Genomic DNA, 15,856 nt, shown 5'->3' with positions numbered 1-15,856 from the left:
TCTTCCATCCATACCTTACACCACAGTATGCACGGTTCGTAGGTAACAATGTACGACCGGCCATCCATACCTTACATCACAGCCTGCACGGTTCCTAGGTAACAATGTATGGCCGTCCATCCATACCTTACATCACGGCCTGCACGGTTCCTACGTAACAATGTATGCTGACCATCCATACCTTACACCACAGCCTGTACGGTTACTAGGTAACATTGTCTTGACATCCATCCATACCTTGCATTTTTTTTTCTTGCTTTACGTCACACCACCAAACACAGGTCTTACGGCGACAATGGGACAGGAAAAGCGTAGGTGTGGGAAGGAAGCGGCCGTGGCCTTAATTAAGGTATTGCCCCACTATTTTCCTGATGTGTAAATGAGAAACCATGGAAATCCATCTTTAGGGCTGCCGACAGAGGGGTTTGAATCCACTATCTTCCGAATGCAAGCTCACAGCTCTGCGACCCTAACCGCACGCCAACTCACCCGGTCCCATACCTTACATCACAGCCTGCACGGTTACTAGGTAACAATGTCTGGACTTCCATCCACACCTTAAATCACACACTACACGGTTACTGGGTAACAATGCATGCTTGTCCATCCACACATTATATCACAGCCTGCACGGTTACTAGTTAGGTAACATTGTCTGGACATCCATCCATACACTACATCCCAGCCTGCACGGATACTAGTTAGGTAACATTGTCTGGACATCCATCCATACCTTACACCACAGCCTGCACGGTTACTAGTTAGGTAACATTGTCTGGACATCCATCCATACACTACATCACAGCCTGCACGTTTACTAGGTAACAATGTATGGCCGTCCATCCATACCTTACATCACAGCCTTCACGGTTACTAGGTAGGTAACATTGTCTGGACATCCATCGACACCTTACATCGCAGCCTGTACGGTTACTAGGTAACATTGTCTGGACTTCCATCCACACCTTACATCACACCGTGCACGGTTACTAGGTAATATTGTCTGAACATTCATCCACACATTACATCGCAGCCTGAATTGTTGTTAGGTATTTTTGTCCGCCCATCCCTCCATATTTCACATAACCTGCACGGTTGCTTGTGATACACTACTGTCACACACTTTTTAACACTAACTTCCGTAACTGAAAGTTTCAGATGAACCTCAACCTTAAGATACATTTATGCCAATAAAGAAATCAGAGTACTTACTGTACCTTACCTTATCCATGTCAATATTGGTTTGTGGTATGGGGTCTCTGCATGTCTCAGTTTCATCGCTGACAGCGCAAGTGCAGAACAGGCCAAACAGGAACAGTTGAACGTAGCCATATGGTGACATGATGAGAGAATGTCATCGGTTATCAGCTTTTTTCCTCTTTAAATAGGCCTGGCTTGGCATACAGAGGAATGACCTTTCCTGGGTCATCAGACTAAGCCAAGATCAGTGTTCCTCCAGTCACACATTCTCAGAATGGTACGCAATTTGAGAGGTGATAGCTTTAGTAATAATAAATAATGTCTCTGGTGGGGATAGACAAGGCCCTTTCTCTGCAACACAAAGTTCCAGTGGTTTGAGTTTTAGCATAATGATCTTAACACCATTACAATCAAGGTTGTAATTTTAACCCTTAGACAACATGGTTTTCGCTTGAGAAAGAGCCAGTAAATTGTATTACTTACGAGGGCGGATCGATAAGTAACCCACAAAGTTATTTTTGCGAAATGTTTTACGAGTAGAAAAGCAAAGCATTATGCACTATGCATTATGCACCATGAACCAAGTCTCTCGAAACATTTCTTCGACCGTCACATGAAGCTGAAAATGTCTGCTCCATAGAACGTCGTTTCCCAACGGTATAGCCACCTGCGGTCTCCTTCATTTGAAAATAAGCGTTGACCACCAAGAAAGGTAAAAGTTATGGTAGATGATTGAGCACATCCCAGCCATACTTTTCAATTTTGCAAGAACGGAAGTCGTAACAAACGGACGATTTCCACCTCTTCGCTCCATTGAAAAAATTCTTACGAGGTCAGTTCTCGGCTCAGATTAAGACGTAAAACTGGTCAGGCAAATATTCTTATATTCTCAGTGAATGGAAATCTACGAACTAAGCATATGCATTTGATACCAGCTGGGAAGAAATGTCTCAACAGACTTGATTCACATAACTGTGTTAACAAATATGTGAATCAAGTCTGTGGACTTGTGCATATATTTCTATATTTTTTTCCGCTCATTTACAAATTTCGTTAAAAACTGTGGGTTACTTTCCAATTAGCCTTCGTTTTCACAAGGTAATTTATGAATATTACAAAAAACATGCACGTATCACTGGCATTTTAGATTCTTGACTTATAACTAAATTCCTTTATTATTATGGATGATTTTGATCCGTTGAAAGTCCCAAGAGAGAAATCATTTTTATAACTTTTACATTACAGTATAATGTAAAATGGGCAGATGTGGAAACAGTGTTATTGCCTCTTCCTTGGAATAACAAGACATTTCACATATTATTATTATTATTATTATTATTATCATTATTATTATTATTATTATTATTATTATTATTATTATTATTATTATTATTATTATTATTGGTTTCTTCTCCTTTCTTCGACTTTGGCCTACTTTGGACCACGGTAAGCAATTGTCCTTTTTTCTTCTCCTAAAACTGTTTCATCTTCCTCTCCTCTGGCCACAGGTTCTTAGAATTTTCATTTTGCTTTTCCTGGAACCCCTTGAATTTATCAATTTTTGCTCGAAATATATCTCTGTCAAACATTTCTTTTGAATTGATGTCATCTGCCGATATGCAGACGGAAAATATAGTGATCCTGTACGATACACAAGCCTAGTACTATGCGGCAGGAAAAGAGGTTTACAAATGCAAGAGATTGCATTAGACGGGTAGCGCAGAAGAACATGCTGCGAGCGACCGTCCAGTTCTTATCTCTTCATAACCCGACTGCTTTTAATTTAACGATGTAGTTAAAGACTTTCTTTGTTAGCAGACTCTCGTTCATCCTTGTGAGGTGCCTATAAAACTTCAGTCTCCTCTTACGTATGGTGTCTGTTTTCTTCTCTGTATAGATCTCCATTTCTCCACTTCCTCCAAGTAACATCCTTTCTTTTTTCCTTTTTGCTATTTGCTTTACGTCGCACCAGCACAGATAGGTCTTATGGCGACGATGGGACAGGAAAAACCTAGAAATGGGAAGGAAGATCCATCATTTGCCTTATATGAAAATGGGAAACCACGGAAAACCATCTTCAGGGCTGCCGACAGTGGGGTTCGAACCCACTATCTCCCGGATGCGAGCTCACAGCTGCGTGCCCCTAACCGCTCTGCCAACTCGCCCGGTCTTTCCTTTTTCGGGTCCTAACCTCTTTCTCGAGGTTTTCTTCCTTTCTTCCTTCTCTGGCTCATCATTTTCCCCTTTCTTATTCAGTATCAGGCATTCTGAACTGTACAGTCCCTCTGGCTTGCTGACCGTGGTAGCCTGTAGTGTCTGTTCTTTGCTCTGGAAGATATCATTCTTATATTGAAAATGAAAACCTACAATTTGTTTTCCAGTCTTTGACCGGGTCAGGGATATAATGAATGAACCCTATATAGGCTATTATTACAATGGGGTCGCCACTCCAAAAGTGATTTTATAAATGACTGATAAATGCTATGAAAGGATAATGGAGGGTGTTGCTGGAATGAAAGGTGACAGGGAAAACCGGAGTACCCGGAGAAAATCCTGTCCCGCTTCCGCTTTGTCCAGCACAAATCGTACATGGAGTGACCGGGATATGAATCGTTCTTATATTGCATTTATTATTATTATTATTATTATTATTATTATTATTATTATTATTATTATTATTATTATTATTATGAAAACCAAACGCCATGGCCCCGCAATATGACCGCCAGATAGCTCGCCTTTTGCAATCGCGTACGGCCGAGCTGAGAGCATTATACGATTAAGGCGCTGGTTTTCTGAGCCCAAGTAGGCAGGTTTCATCTTAACTCGGACATGTGGTCTTTGAAGGTGCTCAAATACGTCCGCCCCGTGTCATTAGATTCACCGTCACGTAAAATAACACCCGCGGGACAAAATTTCGGCACCTCGGCATCTTTAAAGACTGTAAAAAAATAGTTAATACGACGTAGAACCAATAACATTAGCCTGCATTATTAATCACGTAGCCATCGAACCAGCTCACAAATACAGTCACAAATCCGTTATCTCGTCGGGAATCGAACTCAGGACCACTGGGTGAGAGGCACGCATACTACCCCAAGACCGGGCGTCCAGATTATTATTATTATTATTATTATTATTATTATTATTATTATTATTATTATTATTATTATTATTATTATTATTGGGGTTGCTGTACACGAGGGAAGGCGCAATGTGTAGATAAAGGCGAAGTTAGCAATGACATTGATGGATGAGATAATAGAATCATTCCGTATTGACGATTTTCACTTTACAAAGGTGAAAAAATGAGTGTATTCTCCTAATTCAATACATCATATATTCCATCATTAGACGGACTAAACAAATTCAAACATGTTTCGGCTCGTTTGAGCCATCTTCAGTGACAAATGAGGGGGTTGAAATAATTTACATAACACAAGTTAAAAAATGCCAAAATACATAATGAAGTAAGAAACGAAAAAACAAAAAAGACTCTAGACGGAAACAAAATTAACACAAATATACAATATTTGCATCATTATGTGGAGCGGAAAAAAAACCTCACTGCGACAAAATTCAGTAAAACAGGTGTTAAAGCAAAAATAATAATTGAAACTAAAAACAGTGTTAACCTGAGAAGAAAAGAAATGAAAACAAATGATACATGAAAATGAACAACAGGTGCACATGGTGAGGTTGGGGACCTCATAGTATACAAAATATTGGTTTTGTAACAATAAGAAAAACAGATTGAAATCACTGTCGAAAATTCAGGCAGAAAATCTGTCTTTGTGGGAGCCCCCACTCCCCTCCTAGCCAATTTGATGTTGATGTTAGTCTAGCTGTTTTTGTTTTACCCCAAGTCTTCCCAGCCCAAAGTTTGCATCACTTTTGTAACACTACTCTATTGTCGGGAACCACCCAGAACAAATTATGTTGCTTTCCTGTGGATCCTTTCCAGCCTTCGTAATCATGGTGCAACTTTCAAATACTGGAAGCATACTCTAACTGGGGTCTTACCAGAGATGTATACGCCCTCATAACTATGTGAATAAATCTGTAACCTTTATTTAAAAACTCCTCAGTTTGTTTACCCCAGTGAAGATGTTTCCTTTCATCAACACCTAAATACGAGCACTTACGGTGAGATAATTTCACCCCATCAATGCGGCACTTAAAACTGAGAGGTCTTGTTCTCTAGGTGAAACTTATTACATCTCTATTCATCCCATTTACCACCATACCATTCCCTGCTGTCCATCTCACAAAATTGTCGGCGTCTTCTTACAGTCACCCACAATGCTGGGGTAACTTACTAATAACACTACAGAGTATCACCTCATCTGCAGATAGCCTAATGTGTGACTCCAGTTTTTTTGCATATCATTTACATACACAAGATAACATAAAGGTTCAATATTACTGCCCTTCGGGACCACCTTATTAACGGTTACAAGATGAATAGTTATCTCCAACAGTTGATGTTATCACAAGTAAATCTGCGTAAATAATGGGATTACCCATTCGCACAGCTAATTGTAGGGTAAGAACGATGTGCAAAGATGTAAGTCTGCAGGGATATATTGCTAAAAATATACTCAAATATTGTCTAAGACGAAGTGGCGAAGTGCTAGATATAGCCTTGCAACACCAAATGAAATACCTGAATCAAGGGTACTGGGTGGATCGGGTACGGAATATCCTCTAAAAGGGTAGGAATGGGATACTACCGGGGAATGTACTGATTACAATAACAAAGAATCCTTAACAAGGAAAGGAATTCTATGAGTTAAGGATATTGAAAAGCAACAAATTGCTACACAGTGCAAAACTAAGATGTCGCTGCGAGAATTTTGCAATGTAATTGTAGGAGAGAGGACGAACGTAGGTATAAATGGGATTGTAAATAAAGGGTACAGATCTCTGCACATGGTTCTGAGTGTGTTTAGGGGTTGTAGTACGGATGTAAAGGAGATGGCATATAAGTCTCTTGTAAGACCCCAACTAGACTATGGTTCCAGTGTATGGGACCCTCACCAGGATTACCTGATTCAAGAACTGGAAAAAATCCAAAGAAAAGCAGCTCGATTTGTTCTTGGTGATTTCCGACAAAAGAGTAGCGTTACAAAAATGTTCCGAAGTTTGGGCTGGGAAGAAATGAGAGAAAGAAGGAGAGCTGCTCGACTAAGTGGTATGTACCGAGTTGTCAGCGGAGAGATGGTGTGGAATGACATTAGTGGACGAATAAGTTTGAGTGGAGTTTATAAAAGTAGGAAAGATCACAATATGAAGATAAAGTTGGAATTCAAGAGGACAAACAGGGGCAAATATTCATTTATAGGAAGGGGAGTTAGGGATTGGAATCACTTACCAAGGGATATGTTCAATAAATGTCCAGTTTCTTTGAAATCATTTAGGAAAAGGCTAGGAAAACAACAGATAGGGAATCTGCCACCTGGGCGACTGCCCTAAATGCAGATCAGTATTGATTGATCGATTGATATAACAAAAAGGTATATGAGATGGTTAATGTTTGCTGTGTTATAAAGGAATGGAATGGGGTCATCTTACAAAAGACTGTTTAAAGACAAGGGAAATAAGAGAGAATTTTATGATTGAGGAAGATGAAAAAAAGTTGAGAATGAAACTCAATTGTATATTATTGTGTAGCTATTGAAAAAACGAGAAGAACTTTAAAATGATTCGGCATTATTAAGGGAATGTGGGGAAGTAGACTGTTGGAGGAACCAATTGATACATACTAGTCAGTAATGAAATGAAAAGTCGTATGGCTTTTAGTGTCGGGATTTCCCAGGACGGGTTCGGCTCGCCAGGTGCAGGTCTTTTTATTTGACTCCCGTAGGCGACCTGCGCGTCATGATGAGGGTGAAATGATGATGAAGACAACACATACACCCAGCCCCCATGCCATTGGAATTAACCAATTAAGTTAAAATCCCCGACCCGGCCGGGAATCGAACCCGGGACCCTCTGAACAGAAGGCCAGTACGCTGACCTTTCATCCAACGATTCGGACCTACTAGTCAGTGACTGCGGTGTAGGGGTATCGTGCATCCCTCTTTTCCGGAGCCCCAATTTCAATTCCCGGACAGGCCAAGGATTTTTACCTGGATCTGAGAGCGGGTTCGTGGTCCACTCATCCTACGTAATTAAAATTGAGGATATGTCTAACCGTGAGATAATTGGCCCCGGTCTAGAAAGCCAAGAATAATGGCCGAGAGGGTTCTTCGTACTGACCACACACCACTTCGTAAACGACATGCCTTCGGGCTTAGCAGCGGTCGCTTGGTAGGCCATGACCCTTCGGGCCTGTAGTGCCAAGGGGTTTGGTTTTAGTTAGTGCCAGAGTTGGGCCTAAGGAAACCTAGAAAATATAACTTTCTTGAAGTTAAATAAGCAAATACGTCATTTACCGTCATATGTTAAATTGAATGTTTTGACAATATAATACTGATATTCATTTGAGATATCGGAAGTGGTATAGAGGGCCTGAGCATGACTACAGTTGTGACTCTCAATTTAATAGGGGGTGGGGAGGGTCGCATTTCCGGGGTATTCGAAGGACCTCTATAGCACGTCTTTGCAATTAATGCCTCTAACACTCCTTCCAGGTCATGCCTCCTCTGTTCAATTTATAATCACGCATAGGTGTAAAATTCCGATCAATGACTCACTTCTTTATTTATTTCTAATGCATGTTTTCAAATTATTTTTACGATATTAGAAATATGTGTAAAACTGCATGTACGAAACCAAAATAAAGATTATTATAAAGAACATAATTTCCCTAATTTGTGGTTTCCAAGTTTATGGGAGATGGGTATTATCTTATTTCTGTATTCTATTTTCTAGAAAGCCAACCATTCAACCACACACTTGCCTGCTCCAATACACTTCATTTTCGTCATTAGCCTCTAGTGATCTACGCTGTCAAAAGGCCAATAGCGATACAGTCAATTTGACCCACTTAACGTAAAACATCTGCTATATCTTCCTGGAATCCTACAAGTTCAACCTGACTGGAATAACGTTTCTAAAAACCGAACTGCCTTCTACAAAAGCAGTTCGTAATTTCCCAAACGTGTGTAATATAATCAGAAAGAATGCTTTCTTATAGCTTACAAACGACACATGTCAAGCTGATTGGCCTGTAATTATCTACTTTATGTTTAACTGGGATTACTGAACCTACTCTCCATTCATTTGACATAGCTCCTTCATGCAAACAGTAATCAAATTAAAACTTCACGTACGGCACTATATCCCAACCCATTGTCTTCAGTACTTCCCCAGAAATATCATAAATCTCACCTGCTTCTCAAATTTTCAAATTTTGTATCTTTTTGTAGATTATTATCGTAGGTAAATTTCAGTCATTCTCCAGTATTTGTTATCTCCTCTTCCTGGATATTTTTCTTATATCCTACTATCCTTACATATTGCTTGATGATTATTTCTGCCTTCTCTAAGTCTTGACACATTCACACCCCTTGTTCATTAATGATCCCTGGAATAATATTTCCGAAAACTGTTTCTGCCTTGAAGTACCTACACATAAAATACCATTTTTTTTTTCTTAAACTTGAGATGACTGCCAGTGTAATAATAATTTTGTGTGGCTATTTCTGGCCTAGTACAACCGTTGTAAGGTATTTCTTCCGACAAGGGTGATGACTACCAGTTATATTTGCCATCATGTTGTTCTTAGCTGACTGTTTTGCTAAATTCAATTTCATAGTAAGTTTCTTCGATCTTTCCTTACTTCCACATCCATTCCCATTCCTCTCCAACATGCACCTCATTCTAAACCTCTTTATTTCTCCCATATAATAAAATTAATCTTTACCATTCCCTGCCACCGTCAAAGGTACATAATCTCCCCGTACAAGGTCAGCGGCGAGCAAGAGACATCTCAGGGGTACTCAGTAAGGATTGGTGCAAGTGACAGGGAAAGAATAACGATAGATTCAGCGATGAAAACGGCGACATAATTAGAAAATTTATACATGATTTATTCAAATAAGAAATGAAAATTACTATCCTCGCTAACTATGATGATGTGAATGATCGCTGCGTTAATTTGAATTTTAATTAAGCTCTTGAGGTAACATAAAAATACCGTTGTTCAAACAAGTGGGATGGTACAGGCAAAATTCATCCTAACCATTCAAACTGGAATGAATTTTGACAATAATTTCGTCCTTGCAGAGTCTGAATAATTCAATTATTTAATTATTTCTTGAGAAACTGGGCTGTCGAGGTAAAATCCTCGAATACATCCGGAAAATACGTCGAATAATCGCAATAGAATTGAAATATTAAACAATGTTATAGAAAAATTAAAACAATCAAAAGTACTTAATTTTCTTGTGATGAAAATTTGACTTCAAATTGCATCGTTCGAATTTACATATTCATTTTGATAAAAAAAAATGTATTTGAATATGCTTTCAAAGTAGTACAAAATTAATCGAGACGTCAACTGAATATCTGTTCAGAATGGATTATCAAATAATTAATTAATTAATTAACGGTTAGTGGTCACTTCAAGTAAACCTAAATAAAATAGACATCTCTTCTAATGACCAAAATTGATCATCAACGCTGGAACATGGACAACAACGTAGATCATAATCCCTACACATTGGAACACAAATAAATCTGCCGATATGACACACACATATGTCTAAAATAAACCACTTCCCATAATTACGTCTCCAACTACTACAAATGTATCACAATTCTACAATTCAACTACCGAGAATAATGTACACAAGAAATATACGACAATATCTACAACTCATGAAAACATTACTCACACTCTCCAATCAATTTATTCCGTAAGTGGCAGGTACAAACGATGAACATGAAATTCAGCAAGCGGTCCTGGGTTTGAACGATTATGAATTGAGTTTCGCTTTAAATTGAACTAACACACATATTCTAATTTATTAATATGGAAGAATCTGTGCCATATCCAAATAATTCTCGGTAAATAGCCAACAAATACACTCGTAGACTTGACAACTCCAAGTAACTTTACATCAGGATAATTTCATTCTCACAATGACAAATTCTATATTCAGAAGTACAACTGTAAGGCTTATTAATATCATAAGACTCTGCTAATGTGACCATGATCATGTATACTCGAAGACACTGCTATTTATCACCTCTGACATTCAAATGCCGCATATTCATCTAATATATCACCACATCGCTAAACACGCGTCAGAATTCAATTATCTGAAGACTAATAATAACCCTCACATTAAATAATCAACTAATCCAAGAAGTGCACTCAAAAAGTCTCACAACATCAATTACTGTAATCCATTACCTGATATCTGAATTAACATCTCGATGACACTGAATTCGATCACCGCAAGGCGTGAATATAAGCTCCAAATATTACCAAAATATCTCTCAAAAATGAAAAAAATATTACAATACTAGATTCAGATTACTCATGTCAGTTCTCAAATAGCATGTTTAACGGTGATTAACACACGGATAAAATATCAATGATTCACCACTGACATAAGAGAGTAACTCGTGGTCAGGAAAACCTTTTATTCCGCATGACTAAAATATCCAATGTTGGAAATCCACATTTCGACACAATTCATATAGAGACCTAATTAACAGAAGAAGTAGAAGGGACATAAAAGCAAATGATTAACTACATGACCACACCACAAAAGTAAGGAAAAATACAATTACATAGAACAGATATCTAGTACGAGATGTAATCGACTTAGCTTAGACTGCAGACTTCATATTAGATGATGAAAAGTAATTCTTGATTGATATATTTAAACCAGATACCCCGGCATTCCTCCTCCGTTGGCGACAGTCTGATCATCTAGCAGCTCATAGTGGAATGAATGTTGAATTCTGCGATGAAATCCATCCTCATATTCCGATAACTGTAGATGTCCTTTTCAGACGGCAGCAGTTCTGTAGTAATGCACTGAAACTTGTACAAGACAATTAGAAGTAATCCTGGACGCAGTTCATTTCAGTATCATGAAATGATTCGTACTTTCTCACAAGTGACTAACGACATTCGACGTCTGTTGGTTTAGTAGAGTTATAATTTTAAATAACTGAATCATGTAAGCGAGCACACGTCCATAAGCAACTGTTTGACCAAAATTTGAGTAGCTCCATTCGGGTGTCGAATATATCGCTCCACTGTCCACTGCGACAGCCAAAATCAGAGTGAGAATTCGTTGCGACGGTCAAAATCAGAGTGAGAGTGATTGCTAGCTCTACGCTTGGCTAAGAAGAGCACATTCGACTGCTTACCGAAAGTACATGTTCAGTTCGATTTATTTAACACTATATGCTCTCGTAAACTGTTACAAAATTAGCCACAAATTATATTCTAAATGTTGTGATTGAGATATGACTTCATTACCACTTATGTGACCTAATTTCACATTGACACATGCACTCGTATTTACTGCAGATAACGCTGTTAACATCTTCCGATGATAGAATATTCCACCACGTTATTATTTATATTTATCAGGTGAGTCAGTTCTTCAGGGTGCATGGTTTTATTATTTTTATTTGTGCCGGGCGGCTCTGTCCAATCGCAAGTGATAAAAATAGCTGTACAAGTAAAACAAATAAAACCTCGCTTGTCACGGACAAGACACATATGTCCCGCCGATAAAGACAGAGATCATAAATCGATAAATTACCTTCTTAAAGAAGCATACTGTCACAGCACCTCTTTTTTCACTCCTTCACAATTGTCTAAAACCCACCCCATGTCATTTTTACACTGTTATTCATCAGTTTCCACTGTTTATAATTGTGATGAAAGCAACGGGAAAGTACCTCACTCCTCATTTCCCTAGTACTCCTCTTCAGAAATGCCTAGGCATCTACGAGTGAAGATTCCGTAATAGAGGTCTAAAAAACCCTGGGTGTACCCTTGAGATGACAGCAAACCACACACAGTATCGGTAAGTACACTTTTCTTAAATATATATTAAGCATGAGATCTGTACGTTCGCATATTGATATAATTGTAAATACCAGTCTTGTTTATTTTATGTAATTAATAATATTAAATGTAGGGAACACTACACGAGTGGAAAATATTATTTTATTAATTTAATTAGGATTTCTTCTGTGATTTAAGGATAATCACTAATATTTCAGCGGGCTTATTTGCATGAATTAGTACATGATATCCCATAAAATTCTACTGCATGTGAAGCATAAATTTCAAGGGAGAATGGCACTCCAGCTGAATTTATAATTTCTTCCTAATTTTACTAATTGGTATGGATCTTCATAATAATTTGAATGTAGATTATGTATTCGCTTCACATGGTAATGCATGTATTTTATAAATACCATAATAATTAAGAATATGATCAGTGAAGATGTTCAAGCCTGAGGTGCAACTTGTTAATTATAAAGATACGCGAGTGAGATGGTATTACTTAAATGACCTGTGGGAATAAAGTCTTCCATATAAATGAATAAGGTGGATTTGTGCTGCAGTAGCGTGACAACGAGGAAGGTGAGACTTGTCAAATGTTCGAGATCATAGAATGATAAAGAATTAAAATAAAGATGGTTATCGCGACGTATTGAATTAGGTTGTATATGGCCCGAACAATAAGAAATAAGAATTGGCGGCTCTTGATAATTGTGTACTTGGAACCGAGCAAAATGAGAAGAAAGAAAGAAAGAAAGAAAGAAAGAAAGAAAGAAAGAAAGAAAGAAAGAAAGAAAGAAAGAAAGAAAGGAAGGAAGCAAATAGAGATCGTTTCCGTGGCCACAAGGTAGAACACTGACCACAACAAGAGAGACAGATTTATGATGTAAGGGACATTCGCCCTAGTAAGTCTCATTCACTCACCACTGCATTAGCAATCCCATGCTAATGATATATTATGACTAGCGTTGAGAATTTTATGATTCTGTGAAGGACGTATTCCTCCCCATTCTTATTTATTAAATTACCTCGTGATAGGAGTTTCAGATTTTTGCACCTTGGAAGCTGGAGAACGTGGGTTCGACCCGCGTCAGAACGATGAATTTGAGCTGACATAATTTGGCTTGACTAGGCCGTATCTTCAAGATGTATTGTTTGCTAATGTGTTTAATATTTCTTTGTGTAATGTATTAATGTATTTATGTTGTTCTTAAGTGTTTATGGTGATGGGTATGAAACGAACGTTGTCTTGATCCACTTCGTATATAACAGGGTCAGGTAAACCAGAAATACGTGTACGTGTTCAGTATAATATGTTATTGATGTGGTCGAATAGACCATGTGCTCGATATGCGGCGATGTGACCTCGTGGGTAAAAAATAATAGTATGGCTTAATGAGATAGTGTTATCCTGACCTTGTGGTCAATCCATTCAGTGAGTAGATACCATCGAGTATAATTGCTCAGAGATAAATAAAACCTACGTTTGTGTAAAGTCTATATAGTATTAGCGCGCGCTAATAAGGTGATTCAAAGTATGCCAAGCGATAACCGAAAGAGCGTATGAACTGACAAAGACTTTGAGGCATACTGTATACAAATTATTTCTTTAATATTGTTTATTTTTATGTGTAACTAGCAGCAGTACCCGTTCTTCGTACGGGTTATCAGAAACTGGCTTTAGTTACTCAAACTATCGGTGTGACTGACTTCATTAGATATTTATATCACTGGTGTATTTACTTAAGTATGTAGGAATTATTTGTCATGTTTGGAATTATAGTGCACCTTCATCTTCTTTTCTTCATGGGGGCCTCTAAATATTCGTTCCTAATTAGCGTCGACCTCGAAGATCTTTTGCTACCATGTTTTTCCTTCATTCCCACCTAGATATACCTGCTCCCTTCACAAAGCTGCAGGTTTAGTGTAAGTATACTTCCGCTAGATAGTACCACAAATATAAATATTATTAAATGTATTTGTTTGATCCGACATTTCGTAACTATTACAAATGATCAAGGGAATACGCGATGCATAAAAGAAACTACTATAATTATCGAGACTTATAATTCTCAGGGCTTGTCGCTCATGTCGCACATCATATAATGAATCTGAGTATAAATGTTGAGAAAATGTTTCAACTCATGGGCGCACCATCTTTACAATTGTGTACAGTATATAGGTTTTCATGGTTATAATGATCGTAAAAGTGGACCAATATATCGGCACTAATAACATCAGTGATCCTACGACTCCATGATTTAATAGAATATAGTTTAAACCATAGGTAACAGACTCCGCAAAATGCAGAAACCTAAGCCAGTACGTAAAAACGGAGGCCCGTCGGCAACCGCTGGTCGCTGTACTAAGGAGATCTCCTTGGCTATTATTTTTATACTTCACTCCCTTTCCATCCCCGCCCAAAGGAGTGCTATGAGCGTCTTATACAACAGTTTGTTTTTTCCAGTTAGTAAGTCATATGTGTATCAATTTTGGTTGGCAGCTATGCCCAAACGTACATGCATAATCGAGCTGCTGTAGAATCCTGGAGCTGACGTTGCCATGGTTACGGCCGTTCGTTTCTTTATCCGATTGCTAGAACAGGGGTAGTGTGGCTCCAATATCTCCATAACGGTCGGTTTTAGGGCCTTAATACATGGTTGTCGGGCCCAAAGGGTTTACCGAGTTTTGTTCTTTTCGTCAACGGGCTTAAAATGAGTTTTGTCTCGTCCTTGTACGACAAATTCGATGTCGCCTATATTAGTCTATTATTTTAATATTTGTATATCTCCCCCCGTCGCCCCCCCTCGAATTGTTTTGAAAATAAAATACAGCCCATGTTACTCACTGGCAATGTAGCTTTCTATAGGTGAAGTAATTTTTAAAATCGGTTCAGTGGTTTTTTAGTCTATCCGTTACAAACAAATATACAAATTTTTCCTCTTCATAATATTAGTATAGAAGTATAGATTACATCCCTACACATACGGTTGCCGTCAGGAAGGGCATCCAGCCGTAAAACAGGGTCAAATCTTCATGTGCGACACAGTTCGCACCCGCAACCTCACAGGTGTGGGTAAAGCGATAGAAGAAGAAGATACTCATTTTTAAAAATTCACCCGCTTTTTTATTCTTTTAACTCTTTAAGTTGATTTTCCAAAAAGAGTGTGTTCATTTTTAAAGAGATTCCAAGTACCACTTTTAAAGTCTGTAATATCTTCATTTTTTTAGATATATGTATCCTCATATAAATAATTCAACTCCTCCCTCACTTCTATTCAACCCCCCCCCCCTAAGTGGATTTTCTGAAAACGAATATTTGTGTTCTTTTACTTTTAAAAGGGGATTCCAAATATCAATTTTCATGTCTGTAACATGTTAAGTTTTCGTGATTTATTGTAGATAATTTCGCTGCTGTAGAATCCTGGAGCTGACGTTGCTATGGTTACGGCAGTTCATTACTTTATCCGATTCCTAGAGCAGGGGTAGTGTGGTGCTAATATCTCTGTAATAGTTGGTTTTAGGGCCTCAAAACACGGTTTTCGGGCCCGTAGGGCTTACCGAGTTTGTTCTTTGCGGCAAGAGGATTAAATTGAGCTTTGTCTCGTCCTTATACGACAAATTCGATATTTTGCCAATATTAGCCTATTATTTTTATATCCCCCCCGG

At 38.3% G+C, this 15,856-nt stretch overlaps 1 protein-coding gene across 1 annotated transcript in view; it reads right to left on the bottom strand.

The window, feature by feature from the left end:
• Window positions 1-1,342, bottom strand: part of LOC136874972 (uncharacterized) — a 39,354-nt gene extending 38,012 nt beyond the window's left edge. Inside the window, exon 1 of the mRNA XM_067148684.2 lies at window positions 1,223-1,342. Coding sequence (XP_067004785.2) covers window positions 1,223-1,342 — 120 coding nt within the window. The remainder of the gene's footprint in view (window positions 1-1,222) is intronic.
• Window positions 1,343-15,856: the final 14,514 nt, after the last annotated feature.

The sequence above is a fragment of the Anabrus simplex genome, chromosome 5 (genome assembly GCF_040414725.1).
Source record: "Anabrus simplex isolate iqAnaSimp1 chromosome 5, ASM4041472v1, whole genome shotgun sequence".
NCBI classification, from domain to species: Eukaryota; Metazoa; Arthropoda; class Insecta; order Orthoptera; family Tettigoniidae; genus Anabrus; species Anabrus simplex.
This window is presented reverse-complemented; position numbering and strand designations above follow the sequence as displayed.